Below are 25,557 nucleotides of genomic sequence, written 5' to 3' on the forward strand. Positions count from 1 at the left end.
TCGTCATATCTCTAATATATAAGTCTGGATGCGCCACGCTCATCTGGCTGTACGTATCAGTATTACCCACTGACAGAGGAGATCTTCTTTCTTCTCGAATCAGTTGGTTAGAGCTGAGATGCCTTTCTTACTGGTTAGGCCTTCCGTGCATTTGAAAGAAATGGTCTGACGTGTGGTACATTATGAATCAATGCTGCTGGGAGGATTAATATGTACAGCAGATGGGCGCTTTTGTGATAACGGAAAAAACCACCCCAACCATGCCCAGGAATTAACAAGGAGTCGAAAGCCATGAGAAACATAAAAAATGAAAATAGAAACAGAAAAAAATAACCAATGCACACAGTTCTCTAATATTTGGCTGATGCGGTATCATCAAGACATGGACGCCGAAAACGAGCAGACAGAAACCGGAATAGACTCGAGAATGGAGAGTGAGAGTTGAGAGATGGCGATCAGGGCCTGATCGCATGCAGGATAGAAGTACATAGTAGAGTTTAGGAGCTCTCCGGATGCCGCCGTTCGTTGACCTCGCGGGCCATACGCTTGCCGAGCTCATAGGTCGAGATCATGATAGCGCAGGCCGGAGCCACTTTCAGGCAGCGGGCTCCCCAGCCACTAAAGAGGCCAGCCATACCCTCTTCGCGGAGGATATGAAGGAGAAAACGTGGTAGGGAGAGCTGTTCAGGGATAATGGTTTTAGGGGGAAGGGTAGGACGGGAGCCGGCTTTAGGAGGAACATGGTCGTCCATATGTCGGAATACTTGCTGTCGTGTCTTGCCCACGTCGAAGGGAGTGGTGACTAATGCCGCCACGGATCCGGAGGTTGCACCGGCAATGAAGCTTTCAAGGAAGGCTGTTGTGCTGGAAGGTGGTTCCGCTTCCGAGCCGTGGAGATGCGGCGTATGCTGGCGCGAAGTCTCGAGGGCCTCCTTCACCTTTTCATACCCCCACCAGTACAGACCAGAGAAGGGCACATCGCGCCACATTGTGAGCGACAGCCCTCGCCACAAAGAAGTATACCCTCGCACTTGGGTCATTTGATACAATCCCTCCAAGGTGGCCTTGAAATGACCCGCACCATGGCCAGGAGTCGCCTGGAGACGAGTCCGGAACATTTCTACCGGGCTAGTCGCTGAGGCGGCCGCGGTTCGAGCAATGGCGCCCGCTACGAATGGCGCGTAGACATCGGCGATGTTCTGTTTGATCGGACTGCGGTCATCAGCGCGCAACCAGTCATACCCCGCGAAATAGATTATGTTGGCGGGGACACCCATCATGAGTGTCGGGCTCAACCCGCGCCATAATGTCCATACGCCTTCATTCCGAGCGATTTTCCGAAGTCCGTCCAGAGTCGAGGTAAAGGTCCGCCGCTGAGTCTCTTCCACCGCGCAGTCGATAGCCGGGTGTGCCTGTGTTCCGATAGCGCCTTGTGGGCCAAGCATACACATTTGCGCATTATCTCCGACCCAAAAGACTTCCCGACAACAGGCCGTAATTCCGAGATTCGGAGGGGCGTTCTTAAACGCCGCTGTAGTATGTGTCGTGTACGGAGTGGCGTTGGAGACTACAGATTGGGATTGTAGCCGGACTCGAACCACATCTAAAGGAGTGACTGGAAACAATCAGCGTGGGGTTCATATGAGTGAGTACCTTGCTGCTAGCTAGAAGAAGCTCACCTAGTAGACCAGTTAAGACGTTCCCCGCCGTCGCTGACACCATACGCTGGCCGACAGAAATATTGTCGGGAAGAGGAGCAGGAGATGAAGAGGCGTTCATCGCAGGAACTGCACGTGTTCCTGCTGAAGCCGCCATTGTAGTAGAATCGTCAAAATGAGAAGTCCATAACGGCCCCGGTGCGGAGTTGATCTCAGACCCAAACTCGCTCCTGGGCACGCCAGACTGATTTGAAGGGGATGAGAGATCCAGCCCGGTCGGCATTTAGTCGGTACACACCGACTTCTGTTGACGGGAGGCGATTGCTGGTAATGCGAAGGGGGAGGGGAAGATGGAAGAAAGATGCGTCACTGACAAGGAAGATTTTCGGGGTTTTGCGGGTGGCGGCGGGCGGAGATAAGCGTCCTTCCCTTCAATCTTCAACCTCCCTTCACCTCTGGAGAAACGAGGACCAGGTCGGTACAACACAACCTCCCGATCAATGGCAACCGCGGCGATCCTTGTATAGCCCCTCCTCCCAACGTTTCTTTCTCCGATCTGCTCGCTCGGTGGAACCCCTCGGTGGGCTTATCAGATTGATCGATCTCCGACACCGGACTTGTGTGGCCCCTCCCGCCATGGAAGACAACGCCGAGCTCGAGTCCTTTCGTCGTGAGTGGCGCGAAGAGGTTGCTCGTCGATCCAAACCAAGGGCATCTGCTGCTCTTGCCCCTCCTTCCACGCTTTCAGTCCCCTCTCCGGTCCCGCCAGAGCGACTGCCGCCAACGCGTCATGCTGGATCTGACCGCAAAGACCTGGAGGAGGAGGGGCCCCCGCCGGCTTCATTCGACCCGGAAGAACTGGCACAGCAGGTGGGCCAGTTGAATGTGGCACCAGAGGAGGAGGAAGAGGATCACGATGAAGACGGATTCACCCGTCGTGCCCAACAGGAGCCTGATTCGGCTCTTGAGCATTTCGAACGAGCCGTCGAGAAGGAAGCAGCGGGCAACCTGGGGGATAGTCTCCAGCACTACCGCAAGGCATACCGGGTGAGATTTTTTGCTTTCTTTTGCTCATAATATCGGTAATGTACTCATTTTCAAGTAGCTTGATTCGAGTGTCGACAAGAGCTATCGGAACAAGCATTTTGCCCATGTTTGGAAGAAGCCTGCCCAGCCTGCACCCAATGCACCCGGCGCGCCTGATGCACCTGCACCCGTGACTGCCCCGGCGCCTACAGATGGCGAATTCATCCCAACGCCCGCCCTAATCGAGTCCTTCGCGCATCTTCCGATCCCTCAAGCCGATCCTCTCATCGAAAACACACCCCCTCCGCCTTGTCCGATAGGCAATGTTCCGTCTGAGGTTATCGTGGAGATTCTGCGCCATGTGGCGACGCGGGATCCGGCAACATTTGGCCGGATGGCCTTGGTGTGCAAGCGATTAGCATATCATTTTGCGCACGAGCAACATATTTGGAAACGGATCTGCCAACGGCCCCAGTTTGGATTCCAAGGAATGCACTACTCCTTTGTCTGCGATGTCCTCGGGGGTCCTATTTATACACTGAGCGGCAATCAGTACACCCCATTTCCAAGTGATATAGCCGCTGAGATCCCCAAGCCTCTATCCTCATGGAAGGACGTGTTCCAATCTTACCCTCGAATACGGTTTACCGGGGTTTACATTAGCACGGTCAACTATACCCGTGCAGGTGCAACATCATCGTTCCAAAATGTGTCATGGAATAGTCCCATTCACATTGTGACGTACTATCGCTATCTGCGATTCTATCCCGATGGATCTCTAGTGTCCCTTCTTTCCACCACAGAACCGGTGGACGTGGTTCCTCATATCAGCAGAGAAAATGTAATGGCTGCTCGGGCTCCACCCCATAGACAGCATCAGCGCCAGCCATTGGAGCAGGGCAAGTCACTCTCAGGGGCGACTGAGCCTGTCCCACCGGTAGCGATGGCGGCCTTAAAATATGGCCTTCGTGGTCGCTGGCACTTGACCCCACCTATTGAGCCTTCAGAACCCGCAACCGAAGAGCAATTGACCCCGTCTATTCCCAACCAGACTGCGGAATCATTTGACCCGCGAGACATCGTCGTGGAAACGGAAGGGGTGGATTCTAAATACATTTATACGATGCACCTCTCTCTCCGGTCTCCATCCGCTTCCAAGTCCCATGTGAACCCGTCGCAAAATACCAAACTCATGTGGCGGGGCTTCTGGAGCTACAACAAGATCACCGATGACTGGAGTGAGTTTGGCATGCGCAACTATCGAGCCTATGTGTTCCGACGAGTCCGAGGCTGGGGCTTAGACTGACATGATAAATGCCGACGATTTATGACTCGACGAATTTAAGACAGTTACATCTCCCATAGAGACAACCGACGAACTCGGTTGTCACATACAAATAAACCTAGCCATAGTGCGGGGCACGTACATGCGGCTCATTCCTGACTTCTATTTGCGTTGTAGCGTCCTGCTTGTAGCCTGTTTGTTCTCACCCTACTTGTCATCTCAAGGTAGCATTCGCGTAGAGGGGACACCGTGTTACATCCGGTTAAGAACCCCGAATAGTGCATCTCGTCGCCTAGTTCAATCCTGCATACTCCAACTAAGAACAAGTGTTTTCACGGGCCCGCCCTTCCTGTCAGGGTCCGATGGCTCCGGTGCTCCTTTGATTGGAACAGCAGCCTGGAGCCAAGATATCGCGGACCCGCACTATGCGCTAAGACGAGGCTGGGCTCCTCAACTGCCTTAAGTTCTTCCGGGGTGCCGGTCTGGACCCCAAATCATCAATCGCCCAGGATGTCTCATGCTGAATACTGCTATGATTGTCCAGAGAACGAAGTTGTTGAGAAGAAACATGGGTCCACCTCGGATCCCGAAATGAGGAGCTGCGGCTCTACTGTGGATATAAATACCAGGCTCTGGATGCTGCAAAACCGCTGAATTGACATACTGGTCAAACGAAGTATACTCCTCTGCTTTGCTTTGGACTCAGAATGCATCTTATAGCCGCACTTTCTATTCTGGCTGCTGCCTATGCAGCGACTGTAGAACCGGTTCAGGTCCAGGGCGGTTGCTCCAGCCTCCCGGCCTACGATGCCTCCACTGGCATGGCCGGTCCCTGGGTTGTTGAGGTTAACCAATGCGTCAATACCACTGCCGCAGACCACAGCTGTACCATGGAGGGCTTTGGTAGTACGTCTGTTTATTTTCTGCAACAGGGCGACACAAGCGTCCAGCGTGGTTTTGTAAGGAGTCCTCACCCGAAACACAACCTCATTCCGCACCCTAATGATCTCAGCTAATCCTCATGCCAGATCGCCATCGTGTCAGAAAATGATCTTGCCAAAAGCCCGCTCCGCTGCAACGACGCCACTACTTCCTTCGAGTCCTACGTGCCCTCCGGCGTGAGCGGCTACCAGTGGAAGTCCGTCAACATCACTGACATGCCCTACTCCGCGCAGCTCATGTGGGGCCTCGGCCAGTACAGCCTGCCTATTCAGGCATACAACCACTACGTTAGTGGCGTCAAGCAGGAAGGAATTTTCCTCGGTGCGCATAATGTTACCACCTGGGGTGTCCAGCTCCAGTCTGGCTCGGCCGGCAGTGGTGGTAAGCCTTACTGGTTGGTCCGGTTGCTTGGACCGGGCAGCGCAGACCCACAGACGGGCGATGCCTTGCTGGATGGAGAGTTCAGGACCTTTATCAAGATCGACTCGACTTAAATTAGATCCCGTTAGAATGAAATGGGTAGAATTATGAATTTTATGTGTCGGCATGTGGCGCGGAAAGCTGCTATATAATCATGGGGAAGTGGGGGAGATTGACTAAGGGGTGGTATGAGCCAGGGAATCAACTATATACAAGGTCAAATATCATGTCAAGTGCATGTGCAATGTTATTAGTTCCGCCAATTAACGATTGCTTCGTCGTCATCGTCCACAATTACCACCATCCAGACACCAACCTGGCCGTTGCTTGCGTAAAGAGGCGTGCAGTGGACCCAACGATTGCGTCCTTCCGTGTTAAAGCGCGTTACCCATTTGATGCGGGCTGTCACGCTGCGGCCGTGCTGCATCGCAGCCATCAATTCCTCCTTTACGGCGGATGTACTGCCAATGCGCGACAGAAATGAGGACTGTAGCATGCCAGGGATTTGGAGCGAAGGAGAAGTAAAGAGTATGCGGAGGGAGGGATAAGGTCGGACGAGGAGGTACTAGATGAAATACCTGGTTAGCCAATGTCAAGAGGATCATCCCACGACCAGCCTCACGTTTTCATAGACCCCTGTTAAGGAACCACGCAATAAAGGCGATTTCAAATCACGCAGACGAATAGCCTCTGTTTCGCTATCCATCGATCCTCCACGTTGAAGCCAGTGGCGTTTAGTACGCGAAGGGACCCGAGTATTCAAAGGCTGAAAGAGATCACCGCCATGGTCCTGAATGGTGGATAGTTCACGTGGACTGAATAGCTCGCACATTTGTTGAAATTCGTCCTTGTGTTCTGGCTCGGGCATCTCAGCGATACTTTCCTCATCAGGATCGCGGTAGCGAGATTGGAGCTCGATCAATGATTCCATCTGGGCCCCATCCAGTGCGAGCCCAGAGACATCGATCTGCGCACCGATTACGTATTTGACATTGCCCTTGCTGTCGCAGAGAGGGGCACATTGTAGGAGGTTCATGAAAGGAGAGCCATCGCGGCGGCTGGCTGATATTAGTATTATTGCGAGAAAGATGCTGCTCCAGGGGAAACATACTAGTTCAAAAAAAGTTCAGAATGATGCCTTCCGGCATTTAAGGCTTCTCTGATTCGACGGACACTGTTAGGGTTCGTCTGGGGGCCTTGGAGGAACCGGCAATTACGGCCAAGGACATAGTCCATCCCATACTGGGTGGTGCGGTGGAATTCTAAATCATGTTAATGACATTTCAAGTCACTCATAGCCCATACATACCTTCCGATGCAAAGATGATTGGATTGTCCGGACGGGACGGATCCGTCAAGCAAAAGACTTCAGCCAACGCATTCGAAGTATCTCGGAACTTCATCGGCAATGTTCCGCGCACACGTTCTTCCACGATCTTACTAGTGATAGTGATACACCGGGATGTGATGAAAGCAGGTAGCTCTTCCGCTGTCAGCGCTTTGAGACCATCTTGGACTCGCTGCTCGAGAATCTGGTTTGTGGTGACGCCTACCGCATCTGTGTCGGTCTGGAGTATCTGAACAGCCGGCGGCGGAATGTCAATTGAGAGTCGAACTAGGGAATTGGCATACTCTAATGCCTTCAGTGCTTTGGCTGCATTCAGATAGTATGTAAGTGTGGAAATAGAACGGGGCCGCTCTTCCAGGAGGAACTCTCGAAATCGCGCGAGATATCGCGGGTTATTGAGAATATGAAGCATATGCTCTGTTCCAAACATTACATCCGAGAGACGCTCGAGCTTATGAAGTGGCGCGTCGACACCGTCCCACGGCGCAATCAGGTCATAGGAGGCGCCCTCTTCATTGACAGGATTGAACTCCTCTGCGCCATTGAAAGGATTGAGCTCCTGGAGCAAAGGAAGCTCGTTGGTTGTGACGGTCCGTCGCATATTCTTGATAGAAGGTTTTGGGGTTGGATAAGCTTGTTCGTCAGGCTGTGTGAGTAGATCGGGCTGCGAGGATAAATAGGTGTTTTCCTCTGCAATGGCGTCGAGGGTTTTCGCCTTGCTAGGGGGGTTAGGGAAATCGTCCAGGATTTGCTCATTGCTGGACCGATCCGATCTGATTAGTGCAAAATACTTCCCTCGGTACAGACCGCTACTTACCGGGAGTTTCTCCCAGATTCTGATACCCATTCATGGTACTCATCGGGCAGAGTTTCTGAGAAGGATCGTAGCGACTCACTATCCACATTGAACCCCGAAAACCCGTCATTTAATTCTGTTCGAGACATATTGACGAGAATGACCGGTGAACAGAAAATGAAGGAAGAAGAAAAAATCCTACTGTCAGTTGCGAAAAAGTCTGGGAGCACTGCTTTTCTTTAATAGCCTAATCCACGTCCACCCAATAGGCATGCTGCTGATGGATGCATCAATTGATCGTCTACGTCCGCAATTAGTTTTGAACAAAGCAACTATGCAGGCAAAAATTGACAAGGGAGGCTAGACAAGAAGTGAGAAGAACGCGAGGCAAAGTCCATGCTTTGTTCACAGGTCACAATCCGTGAGAGGACCGATCGATCGATGCGGCGCGTCTGGTCCCCACGAGATCGGGGGCGATCCGGAGCCGATGATGCAATGGCGCAGGGCAGGGTTCTGTCAGAGAACAGTTGGCGTGAAGAACATTCGGTGATCAGCGCGTAGCCCGAGTCTATCGATTTTTGCGTTCGCAGCGCGAACTCTGGCCGTAGCGCGGTGGCGCTGCTCATTGGGCGATCGATTTTGGATACGTCGAGTCTCTAAGCATGCGTCAACCGAGTCTAGATCAACTGGGTCGAGGTTGCACGGCAGAGACGGTTGAGATTGGCAGTCGGCGAAATGAAAGAGAACGGTGACTTTGGTTTCTTGGCCTTTTCGCTTGGTGGTCTTGTCTCCAGGGGATCTGCAGGTTGTATTGGTCGATGATGGTACAAGTATTTGGGAACTATATAAGGGGACGGTTGACCTCTAGCTTGGCCGCCCGAGGTTTCCTCTGCAACTCCACTGGGAATACGAGGTCCAAGCACTGACATATGAAGTCTCAGTTATCGTCTAGGCTCTTTCTTCCTGGCACCGGGCACATTTATGCCTCGTACTTCTGCTCGCATTTCCTTCGGCGCTTACCACCTCCCTGGGTCCGACGATCTCCTCCTAAATAGTATCTTGCCCAGGTGAAAGGCTTTTTGCCTGACATCTGCCTCCTACTAACCAAACTTGTGTTTTAAATGGCACGGGATAGCACGGGATGGCACAGGATGGCAGAGGAAAGAATAGGAGCTCTTTATATACAGGGGTATATCCATGGTTTAGGATGATGCTTGGATCGTCTTCGGATTAATGTCGTCTAGATTATAATAGTAGTTGTTGTTACAATTTGCATTTTGTCTCTGGTTACATGGGCTTAACGCCAGCGGGAGTTGTAGCATTGCTGGAATAGAACGATTTCGATCTCAACGCACGGCGATATTCGCTATCTAGAACTTCTCTATATCCCGGACCCTGCTCGTCTATGCAGAACATCGTTCAGCGGCCTTCCGATAACCAGCCTCCTCTCTCATCACTACTATTGCTCTGATTATAACTACCTTTTGCACCGGAGAATAGTAGTTGTTAAAAGGAACTGGAAGCTTTTGCTGATGGAATTCTTACAGAATATCGAGGTGGGTTCATGGATGACAAAGGCTTCTTTTCTCCCACTGCACGATACGTGCATCTGGCCATAGGAATCTCGGAGTCTGACAGACACGGGTCACAGCGCACATGTGGAGAACGCAGTTCAGTGGGCGCCCACTGAGAGCTCAGTAGGCCGCGCTAAAATAGTTAGGTAGGCTGTGCACCAAAAAACCCATCAAAAACCACGTGACCTTTGAAATGTTTCATAACCAGGGAAATTACATTCCGAATTGAAATGTTTGTATTTATAAATTTCGTACCCGAAACTACCTTGCCTTATATACCTTCATCTTCTCCTTAGCAATTCACTAAGATCCCGATAGCAGACTACTAATCTAGCTGGTATAAATACCGGCTTTCGAATTAGAGACCTTATTGACACAAGCCCGATTCCCTAGGTAATCGAATCATTAGAAGCTGATAATAATCTTCTAAATCTTACCGACTAGAATATTTTCCACGATCGCAACCTCTCCTATGTGAGTATATACATAGCGTTTCAAAAGTCTGTTCCGATCCCCACTTTCTATCACCACACCAACCACCTACACATAATTTTCTTTCCTTCTACAACTACCTAGATAGCATCTAGGCACCCCGATTTTGGTGGTAATCGTAAGAAAAATAGTGAGTTAACCCCTGCTCAACGTTAAGCTATTATATATGCTATTAGAAAGGGTAATTTTTCACGTGCTCAGCTAGCATAGGATTTTAGGTGTTCGGTAAAGACTATATATAACGTCTTTAAACGCTACCAAAACGACTACACCTTCGATTCAGCGCCTCGTTTAGGTAGGCCTAGGAAGCTTAGTAGTCGTGATTACACCTTCCTATATTTGCAAGCTCGCCGGTATCCTTTTTGGACCTATAAATAGCTATCAGCCTGCTTACCTAGTAATCCTTCTAGGTTAAGAATTTGTCGAGTTCTTCGCCGATTTAAACTTCTTAAACGCTTATCAAAGAAGAAGATCCCTATAGGGTTGAAGACTACTTTAAAACGACGGTATTTTATGTTAAAATAGCTAAGAATTACTAATTCTTCTAGGATTTAAAAGTAGATATTTTCCGACGAGTGTTCTTGTCATATGATATTGCAGCGTGAAGCTATTCCCAACTTCACGCCTCAGGTGTTAGTTCGACACCTTACCGGTCAGGCTTCGTCATGACAGCCCTACTTCTCCCTAACATAGATACATGACCTACAAGGCCGTGAGGGTTCGGTGCCCTTCTATTAGGGATTTATGAACCCCTCTTCCCTGTAGCCTTTGCTTACCTCTGTTACGTAGAGGCTACGTTAGACCGTATATTATAATATAATCTATTGTCTTTACTTTAGTTATAAGGGAAAGTATTAAAGCTTGTATATAAATTAAGGATTATAGAGAGATCCATGATAGCAAGAAACAGTGTTTTGCTTTCCTTACTTAACGTTTATCTTCCTACCTAGTCGACAGGCTTTCTACCCTATACAAGTAGTTATTCTCTAACACCTAACTACTCTTTCATAGCTCGATTTATATTTCTATCTATTCACTAGGCCTTCGTAGAAGTAGCCTATACTAGGTAGTTGCCCTCTTATACTAATTTAAGAAACGAAACCGGTCTTTATAGGAGTATAGCTTCGATAGTATTGTTTTATTACTCGAATTCAGGGTTTTAGATAGGTTAAAACTACAGCTTAGTTACTAATTACTTCTATAGGCCTATTAAAGAAGCAAAAAACTATAACGTATATCTTATAAATCTATTTATCACGGATCCTAAAGAAGATCTTAATATACGGAGACGGACAAAAGGAAACCGTACCCTAGGGACCTTTGACTAGTTCTTAGAATTAAACAAGCTCAAATCCTAGATTCGACCTACTAAAGCCGTAAGCGATATAGAACAAAATATCTTATAGCTACACGGAAATCCAGAAATCGGCAAATCTATAATAGCTACGATACTTACTAAAGAGCTACTAAAGAGGGATTATTTTTCTAGTAGTGATAGTATAATCTCATTTTTCTTCTGCGATTCTAGGTCTGAATATTATAGAACGGCAACCTCTATACTGCGAGGCTTCCTATACTAAATTATCAAAAAACATCTATCGTTTATAGAACAAATGATGTCAAGATATCAAGACCAGGGAAAGCGTCTTTTCACATCGTTTGACGGACTTTGGGCGGTACTGATGGATATCGGCCGAGCGACTTACGGCACCGAGATATACTGCGTGGGAGATGCTTCTTTTGATACGGTGGCGAGCTGTGGTGGCGATGTGGCATTGCCTTCCCTGCCATTGGGGTCTACGAGACCACATCTGCAGCCTTTATCATAACCACTCTCGATCGCATCTCAAACCACCTTTTCTTGCTGGTGCCTAATAAAAAAATCGTAGCCATAGGTGTTATTTTCTTCATTCATAAATAAAGAAATGCAGGATTGTATTTTTACAGGCTTGGAATGTCAGAAGTCGTCACTATCTATCCTCAAAAGCTATTCTGCAAGGTTGACGGTGCCCCAAAAGTTGAAAGCGAGGGCCGGATTCAGGAATTGCTCGCTGATCGCCATGGAATAAACGGGTTGAATAATAATTCGTAGTGAGCTAACTTTAAAGGGCATCGCGAATTTCATTCCTCCTTGTCCGAAAAGCCCATTCGAACCCTAACACGCATGTTGATTTGGGGATTAGGACTGAGGTCCAGTGCTTGGAGAACTTCCAGATCGAGTTTGCGATCCTTGTCACTGGCGAAATCTATATCGTATGCCAACAAGGTTTTTGCGAATAACATCTGAGCAGTGCGAAGTCCAAGTTTGCGCGCAGGACATGCTGATATTCCGATACCAAAAGGTAACCAGGTCTCAGAGGGTGTGACTGAACCAAGGGGATCAGTGGTCTCGGATGAGAAGTCATAAAAGCGATATCCGTCAAACTTCTCCGGTTCCTGGTAAAACTCCGGATCGCGGAGAATATCGCGAGTGGGCAAGGCGATCAAAGTTCCAGGTTTCACGGTGAGCCCTATTGACGGAATTGTTACTGCTTGATTCTTAAGAGTTCTACAGCCAGTCACTAGATAGTTTCATCAGCTAATTTGCTTGAAATAGAACTAGAACAGATTCCACAAACCGAGGGAAGGTTGATTAAGGCGCAATGTCTCCCGGGTAAAGCTCTCTAGCTTAGGGGTGTGTTTCCAAACAACAGTCCAATTGTTTTCAGTCAATTTTAGTCCCGCTTCTATTTCCTCCCTTAGCGGTTCAATATACTCTGGATGGGTCATGGCGCGTAAAAGTAAAGCAGCTCCGACCGTGCCAATTGGTGAATGTGACTCGAAGTAAAAAAAGATTGCATGATCAGCAATCATTTCTAGATCCTTTCTTTCAGTATGAAGCACACATCGTGGATCTAGTGGACCTTTCCTGAAGGACTGTTTGATGATTGACTCAAGGAGGCTTTCAGAGATATTTTCCAGGTCGTGTTGCTGGTCTGCAATCCGTGATTGAATAAGAGGAATTATTTCCCTCTTGATATCTACAAATTTTGCTCTTAATTTGCGAGATGTCGGAGCAAAGTGCCAAATGAGTGGACCAAGAATTTGTGGATGATCCCTTCGAATCGCCATATGTTGAATCAAATCACTAGTCCAAGACGCTAGGCGCTCGTTCAGATTCATATTTTTGGCATAATCGAGCCCAAATACGGTCGCAGTACTTGTATGAGAGCTTGCCAAGGTCATAAACTCTAAAACATTGGATTTATGCCAGCCTAAAGTTCGGGTAAGCCAACAACTAATGCTATCTGAATCTCAGAAATTTGATACTTACCAGGGTCGCTTGATGGGCCGAGCAATAGAGGCATTACATGATCAATTGTATTTGATGTTGTAAGGAGTAAACTGTCTGGAATAGGAATAACCATTAACACTTCTGCTGATTCGCATCAAGAGATAGTACTTACCAAAGGCACCAGCTTTCATAGAACTATGGATCGCGTCCATTGGCAGTTTCCAGTTCAAGTCCAGTATTCTCTCCGAAACCAGGTACTAGGGTGTGTTAGTACTCCAGATCTTCCAAGGACTAATAATTCTATCATATGTTGACTTGCATCGGTGATTGTTTGAACAAAACTCATCTTATCTCTTGGCAAATTATAATACTCCTTTCCGCATTGGACGGGAAGAACCACAGTATCTATACCATAGTCCTGCATAGCGAATGGTTTGCCATTCTTGCTATACTATTGGCGAATTGGAATTAATCACGATAATTTTAGTACCACGACAACCAAAGACTTGCTAACCTTTCTGTAATACTTCGTAATCTCTGCCAAGCGAAGTCGACCCTCCATCTGTTTCCATCGTAGTCGAGAGCTCAATAAACTTGCCTCCTTCAGCAGAGGGAAGTTTGAAAAGGCTCTTCTTCTTTTCAGTCCACAGATTGCATCTGACACGACAACAAGAAGTATTAGAATGGACGCAGCAACGACCACACAAATCGAGATCGTATACAATGGGCTGGGTTTTGAGAAGAGCTTGTTGTGTGTCTGCATGTTAGCACTTTAGCGAGATTATGACCAGAAATAACAGATGACGTGGAAGCAGATTTGAATCAAAAATTTAATTTAAACGGGGGTAGAACTAAAATATACTATATTTTGAATGGAATAAATACTTCAAGCGCAGTAGGTTGGAGATATCGAGGGAATAGTGGGGTACAAGTCAGCAATCGCACGAAAGGGTTTGTGCTACCAATCTGTGGCAGAGATGGTAATACTATCCACCATGAGTTTTTATCTTCGGCTCAAACCATTAAATCCGTTTTTTCTTCTTTTTGAAGCAGTGTTGATTTTTTGGAGCCACGTCTCAGTCTATTCCCTATGCATCAATCAATCAATATATATGCTTTATTTCTAATATATTGGAGCTACACTTCTCCGCAAAACTCTCTGGTCTAAGTCTAAGTCCCTTCAAGATACTTTTAAAGTCAACACATATTTTGGTCAATAGTGACAAGCAAAGAGAAAAAGGTATCTGCCAATTCAGTCTAAGAACTTATTTCTGGCAAGTATTTCACTGAAAATAAGCTATGAATAGATTTTATAATGTCAAGAGGACTTAAAGCCATTCCTGCAAGACAGTATGACGAGGTTCTCGAGGTCGCGAATATCTACGTGCAGGGAATGTGACTTGGAGATACGGCCTACACTGCCACCGGCTTTCGTGACACCGCTAGTGTATATGGATATATCGAGGGGAAGTTCCAAGAAGGCTCCGTGAAATTAATCTTTAATTACATAGATTCTCAGAAGGAGCCTCCTCAGTTCGTGGCTCATCTGAGTATTATTGGAATGACGCCAAGCACCGCTGTTGTTAAGTGTGAGATGGATATCCAAGCGCCAGAATACGAGTATACAGACTTTATATCCCTGGCTAAAGTGGATGGGAAGTGGCAGATGGTGGCCAAGGTATTCCACGCATACCTGGATTGAGTGGTGATTTTTCTTTGATCAGAAAGTCTTTACTTATTTCACAATGCCTTTGTTCCGTTGATGTATAAGATAATCATTGATGGATGATCTCGCTATATTGGAATTGGACCTTCAAAGTACAAAATCATCTTGAACAGCCAATTCTTAGATTTGTCAAACTCAACATATTAATTAAAGAGAATTAGCAAAATTAAGAATCCGACACAGAGAGACAGGAAAGAAAGGACAGGAAAGACAGGACCGGAAAAGCTCGTCATAAGCGGTCAGCTGCGGCTGGAGATATGGGCAGGTGGTAAGAGGATACCAACATCAGAGATCCTCCCACCGAGGGTTGACCGTTCGATGCTGCTGATAAGGTACAACTTATTCCTTGAGGATCTTGCGATATCTTAGTTTAAGACCATTCGAGCCTATTTTACGGCGCTAGGATTGTGCCGATTGCGTAAAGGTCGTCACCAACTTTGCTGCTTGTACGGCAGATATCATCCTTCTTTTCCAACCAGCCTTCTTTTAGCCCTATCTCGCTGCAAAACCCGTGGACTCTAATTGTATTTTTCCTGAGCTACTCCCGAAGTCTCCCACCAAGGATCGACTCCTGAGGATAGCGTCTTGCAGGTGAATAATCAGGGTTCAGAAAAGCAAAATTCAATTAATGAATACAAGACAAAGCATAAACGATCAAAAATAGCTTCTTCACGTTTAGAGCAGTTCAGCTACTAGTTTTTGTATGCCTCATGCTTTCCTCTTGTTTAAAGATCACTGGCCAAACAGAATTATTTTCTCAGCCTACAGGATTGATCTTTCGTCACACAAATATATGTGACTCTTCAATAATTACTTAGCTAATCTAGTGTAGTTACAGTAGCGTTTCAAAAGTTTTTCCCAACCCTACTTTCCATTACTATATCAACCATCAACCCTATTTTTTTTTCTTTATCCTACAACCTTAAAATGCTAGATAGCCTAGCAGAAACTACTAAAAAGCGAAGAAAAAAAGGTGAGCTTACCCCTAACTAGCGTTTAGCAATAGTATATACTACTAATAACGGTATATCTAGAGTATAGCTAGCACGTGATTTTATATACGATCCGAAGACGATATATAATACTATTCAACGCTATACATAATAATATATAGTTAATTTAGCGCCTAGATCTAGTAGGCCTAGGAAGCTTAGTAGTTGTAATTATACCTTTCTATATTTATAAGCTCGCTAGTATCCTTTTTAGACCTATAAATAGCTATTAGCCTGCTTACCTAGTGTTAGAGAATAACTACTTGTACAGGGTAGAAAGCCTGTCGACTAGGTAGGAAGATAAACGTCAAGTAAGGAAAGCAAAACACTGTTTCTTGCTATCATGGATCTCTCCATAATCCTCAATTTATGTACAAGCTTCAACACTTTTCCCACATGACCAAGCAAAGACGATGGATCACATTGTAACATGCGGTCTGACGTGGCCCCCATGTGTCAGAGATAAGCAAAGGCTACAGAGAAGAGGGGTCCACGAATCCCTAATGGAAGGGCACCGAACCCTCAGGGTCTTGTAGGTCATGCATCCTTGTTGGGGAGACGTGGGGCTGTCATGACGAAGCCTGACCGATAAGGTGTCTAGTTGACACCTGAGGCGTGAAGTTGGGAATAGCTTCATGTTGCAATATCATATGACAGTCGGAGACTACGAGAGAGGTACGTTACGATAACGCACATTTTACGTTAACTAGTTAGCAGCGCGTAACATAGTGGCGACTCACTACTGAAACACGTTAACTAGGCGCCCTTTAACTATATACGTCTTCGGTCTACTCTATAGGTCCGAGCCCGTGTAAGGCTAGAGTAGATAATAGTACGATTACGAGATAGATCGTCAGAGAAAACGAGAGAGGTACGTTACGATAACGCACATTTTACGTTAACTAGTTAGCAGCGCGTAACAATAGAGAGATCCATGATAGCAAGAAACAGTGTTTTGCTTTCCTTACTTGACGTTTATCTTCCTACCTAGTCGACAGGCTTTCTACCCTGTACAAGTAGTTATTCTCTAACACTAATTCTCGAAAGCCGGTATTTATACCAGCTAGATTAGTAGTCTGCTATCGGGATCTTAGTGAATTGCTAAGGAGAAGATAAAGGTATACAAGGCAAGGTAGTTTCGGGTACGAAATTTATAAATACAAATATTTCAATTCGGAATATAATTTCCCTGGTTACGAAACATTTCAAAGGTCACGTGGTTTTTGATAGGTTTTTGGGTGCACAGCCTACCTAACTATTTTAGCGCGGCCTACTGAGCTCTCAGTGGGCGCCCACTGAACTGCGTTCTCCTTGGCAGAAACCTCACTTGCAGTGAGCCTCAGGCATACATTCCAGTGCGGCGCCTACCCACCGCTCAGTGGGCGCCCACTGAACTGTAGTCTCCGCACATGTGGATAAGCCACAACTGCAGCCTGAGGCAACGATATCTGCCACATCCAACCTACATCATAGGCAAACAACTCCCCTTCTTGGCAATATTACTCCCCTTTATCTGCATCCTTTTGCTATTATGACTACTGCAGCAGTATTTGGCTCCACGGGAGCAGTGGGCTCCCAGATCCTAGCTACACTCTTGGCGTCAGACGCGTTTTCATCTGTCAAGACGGTCTCAAGGAGACTTCCCAAAACACAGTCTCCCAAGCTACAAGCGATCGAGGAGGGTGATACGGCAAAATGGGGCAGCACGATCTCAGCTCTATCTCCGAAGCCCTCTGTGGTTTTCAACGCGGTCGGCACCACCAGAGCCGCAGCTGGGGGTATTCAGAACCAGTGGAAGATTGATCATGACCTGTGCATTGAGAATGCCAAAGCAGCCAAAGAAGCTGGAGTAAAGACCTACGTGTACATCTCAAGTGCTGGAACCCGCGGATTTCTCTCAGGTTATGTACCATACTCGAAGATGAAGGTCGGAGTGGAGGATGCGATCAAGGAGCTTGGTTTCGAGCAGGCTATTATTCTCAGACCCGGAATGATCCTCGGGCGAGAGACGGCCAAGGCTCCAGTGTTCGAGTACATTATTGGAAATCTGAACAAGCTAGGCCAAGGTGCCCAAGACTGGATTGGTATGAACCTCTGATCAATAATCGCCTATGACCTGTCGATCTAATACATATAATGCAGGTCAAGATCAAACCATCATTGGCCGAGCAGCCGTTGCTGCGGTGCAAAGGGCCGAGGAGGGAAAAGCACCATCCAAATATTGGGTGCTTGAACAGGCGGACATTGTCCGACTTGGTCGAGAAGAGTGGAAACAGTAAATCTGGCAGCAGGGTATCATGCCCAGACACACTATTTATCAAAGTCTCTCTCAGGTTTTCTAGTTATGTGTTTCTATATTCAATGTAATCTCAACTCTAATCATCTGAGACTATTCAGTCGGCCGCACTAGGTCTCTTTCATTTCACCACGATCAATTCCATCACTCCACTTTATCCGCAGAATGAGCATAGGGAGATATGTGTGTCTTAAAAATCTAATATACAACAAAGCGAGGCTAAATAGGCCGGGAGGCCGGGTAGTAAGGCAGGCAGGCCCACTATTCTTCAATAATATAATAAGTTATAGCCAGAGCCAGAACCAAGATCATAAAGGGAATTATATCCAGAGACCAGTTTCAAAGCCGACCGAAGAATTGACTGGCATGGACGCCTTGTTTGCCTAGTATTGATCTACTTGCCTAGGAAATCTAGGCGATGCCAAAGCGGAGAACAAACGCGCTTATCGATAAGCCCGATAAGCGAAAATTTTCGGGACGCGGCGATGCGGATTTACGAGGGGATTCTTCGCATTGACGCCCATCCATCATGCCTGAGAAGGTACACACACACTTCGACGATTCCGTTGAGGAGTCTTCTAAGAATTCAATCAAATCTCCGGTCGAGGTAATCCCTGCCGAGGAGCCTGGCCGGAAGAAAAAGCGCAACAAAAAGCGGAAGCGCGACGACGTCGCCGAGGAACGTCAGTCGCAACGTGAAAACGAAACTCTTCAGACCGATACTTCGACCCAGGAATTTGCCCCAGCTACAGAATTCTCTGCGCCAGAGATACCGGTGATTGATGACCCGGAACCTGCTTCAAATGGAGTCCCAGTATCCAAGCCAAAGCCGAAGTCGAAGCCAAATGCCAGACCCTTGACCGATAACAAAACCAATTTCTCCTCCCTCCGCGAAAAGGCCAGTGTCCTTTATGAACTACGCAAGAAACTTCCGATATTTGCACATGCCGATGAAATCCGCAAGAAGCTTCGGGAACAAGATGTGATGCTGCTGGTGGGTGAAACGGGTAGTGGAAAGAGTACCCAGATCCCGCAGTTCCTGGTGAACGAATTTTGGTGCCGACCGACGCCCACCAAAATCAAGAGGGAGGATGGAACGGAGAAATCAATCACGGTCGGTGGGTGCATCGCCATCACCCAACCCCGTCGAGTGGCCGCCATCTCCCTTGCTCGGCGTGTTGCAGAAGAGATGGGCACACCGCTTGGTTCTTCATCACCCGCCAGTAAAGTCGGCTATGCGGTGCGATTTGATACTTCAACATCTCCAAGTACCCGAGTGAAGTTTTTGACCGAGGGAATGCTGCTGCAAGAAATGTTGCACGACCCTTGGTTGACCAAGTATAGCGCGGTGGTGGTTGACGAAGTCCACGAGCGTGGAGTCAATGTGGATTTAGTAACTGGTTTCATACGCAACTTGGTCTCTGGGAAGTGTGAGGGACGCGGTGGAATCCCGCTCAAGGTCGTTGTCATGAGTGCTACGGCTGATATGGAGAGTCTGCTTGGGTTCTTCCAAGAAGGTTTCAAGCAGGAGCAGCAACAGAAGCAGATTACGAATGGCACCACAAACGGGGTGAAGAACAACGAGGCACCCAAAGAGATTTCACTATGCCATATCAAAGGTCGACAATTCCCCGTCAAGACTATCTACTCCCCTGAGCCAGTACATGATTTTGTCGATGCCGCTCTGAAGATCATTTACCAGATCCATTACAAAGAACCTATGCCCGGTGATATTTTGGTTTTCTTGACTGGACAGGAAACTGTGGAAGCTCTCGAGCATCTGGTCAATGAATACGCCATTGGAATGGATCCATCACTGCCCAAGATCCAGGTTCTCCCACTTTTTGCTGCTCTACCTCAGGCTGCGCAGCAGCGCGTGTTTATGCCTGCTCCACCTCGGACGCGCAAGATTGTGCTGGCCACCAATATCGCCGAAACGTCTGTCACTGTGTCTGGTGTGCGCTACGTGGTGGACTGTGGCAAGGCTAAGGTCAAGCAATTCCGCACTCGTCTAGGTCTTGATTCGCTGCTCGTCAAGCCTATCTCCAAGTCCGCTGCAATCCAGCGAAAAGGTCGTGCAGGTCGTGAAGCTCCTGGCCAGTGCTTCCGATTGTATACCGAAAAGGACTACTTGGCCCTGGATGAAACCAACACTCCCGAGATTCTACGGTGTGATTTGAGCCAAGCGCTACTCAACATGAAAGCCCGCGGGGTGGACGATATCGTTCGATTTCCATTCTTGACTCGCCCACCGCGTGAAGCGCTCGAGAAGGCCCTTCTGGGTCTCCTGAGTATCGATGCGCTCGAGGACGACGGTCGCATTAGCGATGTTGGCCGACATCTTGCCAAGTTACCGCTTACTCCGACCCTGGGACGAGTCCTTCTAGCTGCCGCCGAGAATGGCGTGGATTGTCTCCTAGATGTGATCGATATCATCTCATGCCTGAGTGTGGAGAACATCTTCCTTAACACGAACTCGGAGGAAAAGAAAGAAGCCGCTGAAGCCGCTCGACGGGACCTCTATCGACGTGAAGGCGATCATCTGACAATGCTGGCAACGGTACGGGCCTATGCAGCCGAGAATGTCGACCGGAAGGCCTGGGCCGAACGGCACCTTGTGTCCCATCGGGCCATGCAGTCGGTGATGGTAAGTTGTTCTCTCTCCTCACCGAAAAGTAGCCCCCGCCCCCCTTGGAAAAGCCGTTTCCTAACCCGTCTTCGATAGGATGTGCGCAAGCAACTGCGCACGCAATGCCGCCAGGCTAAACTCCTGCCTCGCGATGACGGCAGCGATCACACCACCGACGCTTCACCCGATCTTATCCTGCAGAGCTTCCTCTGCGGCTTTGCGACGAACACCGCCCGCCTGGTCCCGGATGGCAGCTATCGGACGGTGGTGGGGAACCAAACCGTTGCGATCCATCCGTCCAGTGTTATTTTCGGCAAGAAAGTGGAGGCAATCATGTACAACGAGTTTGTATTTACGAATCGCAGTTATGCGCGTGGAGTAAGTGCTGTGCAGATGGATTGGGTCGGCGAAGCCTTGGCTGGATGAGCGAGGCAGGCCTCTCTCCTTTTCTTTCTTGCATTGTGACCTGGTCTACCATGTCTGATTTCTCGAGCGCTGTGTATATTCTATACCCCTGAATGAGCCATATACAATGTATCCCCTTTTCTCTAGTTGATTTACACAGTGGTGTCTATGAGATCTGTCCCTATCGTGTCGGATAAATTACCCCCCCCCCTTTTCCTAGCCCCTCATATCCCCGGCCTCGTTCAGGCTAATGGTCGATCCTGATCGGAGACGGAAATGAAACGATCAGCATATCTGTACGGGGCGTACGGCCTGACCCGTTTTGTTCGTCCACTATAAGCGAGCGGATGTCGATCCCTTTTGCCACTGAGTAGCTTCCACGTCAGACACGGAGAAACAAGGGCATAATCATGGAAAACAATACCGAACCATCATCATGTACAGTCGGGGGCTGAAGTCTCAGTCGCATGCACAGCGTGGAATGGGGCCAACGTCTACTGCTACTCCCAATACTCTAGAACAGGGGGCCATCCTAAAACGTAGACAGAGTCCCTGTATCCTGGTTACTTGGGACAAGGTGATTTTTTGAACTAGTGTATTGACTACTGTATGTAAGTGGCATGAGCCACAGTCCATCCATACATGCTCGCACGCGATTAACATAGCATGTTCTGGTGGATGTGATATGAGGGAAATCTCACGCGAGCAGTCACATTTTGTGCTGATTTGCGCTGTCGATGCATCCGGAAGCCAGGGCACCTGTTTTATCTCCCTTCCTCATAAACGCCACAAGATAGCCCAGAGAGGGAGTATTCACTTTGCCCACCAGTTTCTCGGCTGTTCCTTGATTCCCAGGCTGGCCTAGTAAGTTACCTCCAGTGGTCCGACCTCGCGACTTGCATCATCCGGCCCACCGCCTTATCGTCACCTGTTATCAACGCATCATCATCCACCCCCAACGCCCTGGGGCCTTTTTTCCAACCACTTTCCACCATTTTACCCTATATCAACTTCATTTTGCTTTCCTCTCGGTGGTAAGCTCCGAGAAAGGTCCATCACAGTCCCTCCTTGCTGGGATCTCCGCTCGTGACCGCACACGCGGTCTCTCTTGTTGCGGGGAAGGTATCCACTCCATCTCTCGCCGCTTATCTGCCCAACAACCCCCGAATCGGCGAGTCGGGGGTAGTGATCTGTGATCATGGCTTTTCGCGTCCCAACCCAAGCTCCTCGCCGCCGAACCTCCTACTCTACTCCCCAGCGCCCGCCGCCGATAGACATCCCTCCATCGCCCACCGAACAGCAAGAGGACGACACGACACAATGGGTACTCTTCTCGCCGACCGCACGCACGCATACGACCTCGACGGAGCACACTCGGACCGTGGGAGCTTCACGTCTGAGTGACTTTGGTTCCTTTGGAACAGCGACGCGATCTGCAGCAGGCCAGGAAGGAGAGGCATATCATGACGAGGCCTTGGATGATCAACTCGATGAGGACGGGACCGAGCTGGATAGCTTGGACGACGGGCTACAGGCATTTCGTGCCCCATCGTTGTCCCCAGTCTCCCCCGCACGAATGGAACAAGGGCCACCGGCAATGCTGCCCGCTCATGATGGATTGGGGAGCTTTCAGGCGTCGAGCCTGCTGGCCCAGGAGCAGCTGTGGCAGCACGAGCAATACAATCCACAACGGCGGCAGTCAGGCTATCCCACTCATCGTCGTCGGTCTAGCGTGCAACGGTACCTTGATACGGTCGACGAAGGCGAGGCCGACGTGGAGCGAGACAGATGGCACCGCATTGAACAGTGGCGGATGGACCAGAGTCGGGCATTTCTACAGGAGATTGAACGTGAGACACGTCGCCGGCGATCGAGTCACGCGAGTCAATCCACGATTCCGCGCTCGATCGCCCATTCTTCGCCATCTGGTGTCTCGGCGATGCCCTCTGAGACCGCCTCAGCTGAGCCTCATGCAGAGATTGACGACGAGTCTTTCTGGCGCCGCATCACACGAAAGGTCATCCGTGATCTGATCGGAATCGATGATACTTTACTATCGGTGATTCTGGGCGAGTCCCTACCATCGGAGGCGATATCCGATGGCCAGGCCGAAGAGCTTGATATGGAAACGGTACTCGCGCAGGAACCTGAACCCTCTCATGTCGATGCACCCTTATGGCAGACCCAGGTGTTGCAGCGAATCGCCCATGAGTTGGGAATTCTAGTGCACCAGATTTGTGAACATCCCGGTGCCTTCACTACATATTACCAGATGACCAAGGATGTTTCGAGTGAATATGCAGGCATGTCACTCGACCGTCTCGCCGAGAGTGGAGTTTCTCAGCGACTGTGCGAACCCACGACGCAAACGTCCGTTGATACACCTGCGACCGATTCTATGCCCTCTCCCCACTTCATACCAACCATCGGTGATGCGAACCGTGAACATGAGGCGCAGTGGGGTATCGAAGATGATGATCCTATTAGCCCAGAACCCGTTTCTGAATCTACCCGGCTGCAGCAGGAACAACAATATTGGGAGCGTGGCTTGGATGTCATGATGGTTTTCCGGTATCTCCGCACGCGCTTCGGTCGCCGCGGCTACATGACCAACGACAACTACACGTCCAACTCTTCGCCCCGCCATACCCAAGACGCCTCGCGTCGCGCCGCCATCATCCGCCAACATCATCCCCTCGTCGCTCGTGCCCACTCCCGTTCCCAGAACCAACCCCGCCGTGCTTCTCAATACTCTGGCGTGTCGGGCCCCGCTGGTCTCTCCGCCCCACTAGCCCGCACTCACATCCGCCGTCCCAGCTCCAGCTGTGCAAGCCAGAGCAAGTTGTCGGCGATCTCTAGTCGTCGTACACTGACTGGATCCAGCCGGAATTATTGGGATATCGGTGGGAGCGTGGATAGTAACAGTGCGATCGGTGTTGGAGCGGGGTTCGGCACTTGGGGTGAGGCATAATTTGACATATACATATTTAGTTTAACCTCCTTATCATTTTTTTTCCTTGTGGACACGCACATTGGCGTTTGATTTGAACAAATCAATAATATTACGAAGCGACATATTCGCGCTGGTTGGGGTGGTGCCAGTCAGTTGTGGAGATTTCATACCCTGAGGGGTTTACAGGTGCTTGGCCTGTCGGTTTTGGGAGCTCCTCCTTCCAAGATGGCGGATGAGGTGTTTGGCTTTTGGGGATACTGTTGGAGTCTGGCTACTCTCGGCTCTTGTTCATTTTGCATATAGCCTGTTGATAAATTATACATCGCCTCAACTCGGTACAGATTCATGGAATCTGAACCGGAAAATGGAATAAATGCATATCTTGCGAGGAAATTGTCCGCTATGAGCTATCTAAGTCCATTACTAGTCGCCAGGTGCTACTCAATGAAGACAAAAGGAGAATGAGGCTTTTGCCCCAGGCCAACATGAACCAACCCCAACCGGGGGCTGTAACAACCGAGATACGGAGATGGGCGCTAATGATTGGTAGGTCCTGACATGGCATACCGTGGGCAGAGAATGAGCTGAATAGGACTCCTTTCTAGACAGGCTGCCCCTACCTAAGATCATTTAGTTCTCGCACCGACGATGCTGCGGCCTTGTCATTGACATGTACATGTACTTCCGTACAACGGTAATGAGATCGTTTCAAAGGGTATCCCGTTGGAGGTCATGTACTCCATGTCAAGTAATTTCCAATCAAGAAGCCGCGGGTTTCACTTGATAACAGTACCATGGTCTTCGAATTTTCCTTTGGCCCTGCATGGAAGCGAGAAACACAGAACCCTAACTATGGCTACCCGTTGCAGATCTCATTACTTAAGGTATTCTCGCAATCTGGAATCTGGTATGAACATGTTCGCCCAAGAAAAGCACTTCGCACTGATGCCCTGGGGGCCAGAATGCGTATTGGATGATCATCCTCGTCCTCGCGCTTATCTCTTTAGATTGTCAGCAGATCGGGTTCGGATCTCCGAATACAGGTAGCGTGTTTCAACTTGCTCCCAACGTTCTACCACAGACCACACGGCCCATGTATTCAGCGAAGAGAGGCGAGAAAATGCCATTAAGCGCCTCTAAACTCGTTGGTTGGTGGTGTACTTGAGTAGTTGTACAGCAACCCGTGGGCGGCGGGCCAATCATCCGCTGCGCCCCCTGCCCACTCGCTGCGGCCAACACCGGAAGCGCCCAAGTGAAACATGGCGATGGGCCCGTAAGAAGCGCCCCAACTATACCCAGAGCAGTTGCGGCGGTTTCCAACAGGTGGCTATGGAGGCCATGGTCTCGAACGAATACCCCTGCTCAGCATGTTGGATTGCGGCCACAGACGCCCTTTGCCCAACGCCGCTCATATTACTGCTCGTTCCCCCAAGTCTTCGAATCATTCCTCTCCTCCTGGACTTGAGCACCTATGTATGAGTGGCCTGTTTGCCCAGTTCAGGTCGATGGGGGTTTATTTTCTCCTCGTGCTGTTGGCATCCAGCTTCGGCCTCGCGGCAGATACGGGAAGCTTCACCAACCCAGCGACGGCAAGCTCTAGCGATTCAAACGCAGATAACCCAGTTTACACCTTTGGAGATACAGTGAATTTGAAATGGACTTCGACATTTGAAAGCGCTTCCCTCATGCTATGGCAAGCCCAAACAGAAGACTATGAATTCCTACAGAGTATGTGGCACAG

General features: G+C 48.9%; 8 protein-coding genes across 8 annotated transcripts; 5 read left to right on the forward strand and 3 right to left on the reverse strand.

Moving 5' to 3' along the window:
* Positions 1-497: 497 nt before the first annotated feature.
* N7462_009068 (putative mitochondrial carrier protein) lies at positions 498-1,941 on the reverse strand (the record flags this gene model as incomplete). The annotated part of the gene is made up of 2 exons (XM_057080782.1): positions 498-1,615; positions 1,680-1,941. The coding sequence occupies 2 exons, from the start codon at positions 1,939-1,941 to the stop codon at positions 498-500; spliced, it is 1,380 nt and encodes a 459-aa protein (XP_056931110.1).
* Positions 1,942-2,294: 353 nt separating this feature from the next.
* N7462_009069 (putative F-box protein (Pof7)) lies at positions 2,295-3,990 on the forward strand (the record flags this gene model as incomplete). Its single annotated transcript, XM_057080783.1, has 2 exons — positions 2,295-2,705; positions 2,764-3,990. 2 exons carry the CDS (start codon positions 2,295-2,297, stop codon positions 3,988-3,990), a joined length of 1,638 nt encoding a protein of 545 aa, XP_056931111.1.
* Positions 3,991-4,676: 686 nt separating this feature from the next.
* Positions 4,677-5,405, forward strand: N7462_009070 (uncharacterized protein; the record flags this gene model as incomplete). The annotated part of the gene is made up of 2 exons (XM_057080784.1): positions 4,677-4,928; positions 4,998-5,405. 2 exons carry the CDS (start codon positions 4,677-4,679, stop codon positions 5,403-5,405), a joined length of 660 nt encoding a protein of 219 aa, XP_056931112.1.
* Positions 5,406-5,581: 176 nt separating this feature from the next.
* Positions 5,582-7,624, reverse strand: N7462_009071 (uncharacterized protein; the record flags this gene model as incomplete). The annotated part of the gene is made up of 5 exons (XM_057080785.1): positions 5,582-5,896; positions 5,954-6,389; positions 6,443-6,593; positions 6,641-7,452; positions 7,497-7,624. The coding sequence occupies 5 exons, from the start codon at positions 7,622-7,624 to the stop codon at positions 5,582-5,584; spliced, it is 1,842 nt and encodes a 613-aa protein (XP_056931113.1).
* A 4,038-nt stretch (positions 7,625-11,662) lies between these two features.
* N7462_009072 (cytochrome P450) lies at positions 11,663-12,310 on the reverse strand (the record flags this gene model as incomplete). The annotated part of the gene is made up of 2 exons (XM_057080786.1): positions 11,663-12,051; positions 12,160-12,310. 2 exons carry the CDS (start codon positions 12,308-12,310, stop codon positions 11,663-11,665), a joined length of 540 nt encoding a protein of 179 aa, XP_056931114.1.
* A 4,754-nt stretch (positions 12,311-17,064) lies between these two features.
* Positions 17,065-17,812, forward strand: N7462_009073 (NADH(P)-binding domain-containing protein; the record flags this gene model as incomplete). Its single annotated transcript, XM_057080787.1, has 2 exons — positions 17,065-17,617; positions 17,676-17,812. The coding sequence occupies 2 exons, from the start codon at positions 17,065-17,067 to the stop codon at positions 17,810-17,812; spliced, it is 690 nt and encodes a 229-aa protein (XP_056931115.1).
* Positions 17,813-18,358: 546 nt separating this feature from the next.
* On the forward strand, positions 18,359-20,884 carry N7462_009074 (putative ATP-dependent RNA helicase (Hrh1); the record flags this gene model as incomplete). Its single annotated transcript, XM_057080788.1, has 2 exons — positions 18,359-20,476; positions 20,555-20,884. 2 exons carry the CDS (start codon positions 18,359-18,361, stop codon positions 20,882-20,884), a joined length of 2,448 nt encoding a protein of 815 aa, XP_056931116.1.
* A 1,177-nt stretch (positions 20,885-22,061) lies between these two features.
* On the forward strand, positions 22,062-23,834 carry N7462_009075 (uncharacterized protein; the record flags this gene model as incomplete). The annotated part of the gene is made up of 1 exon (XM_057080789.1): positions 22,062-23,834. The coding sequence occupies one exon, from the start codon at positions 22,062-22,064 to the stop codon at positions 23,832-23,834; it is 1,773 nt and encodes a 590-aa protein (XP_056931117.1).
* Positions 23,835-25,557: the final 1,723 nt, after the last annotated feature.

This window comes from Penicillium macrosclerotiorum (genome assembly GCF_028827735.1).
Source record: "Penicillium macrosclerotiorum strain IBT 26536 chromosome Unknown utg000008l_segment0_segment0, whole genome shotgun sequence".
NCBI classification, from domain to species: domain Eukaryota; kingdom Fungi; phylum Ascomycota; class Eurotiomycetes; order Eurotiales; family Aspergillaceae; genus Penicillium; species Penicillium macrosclerotiorum.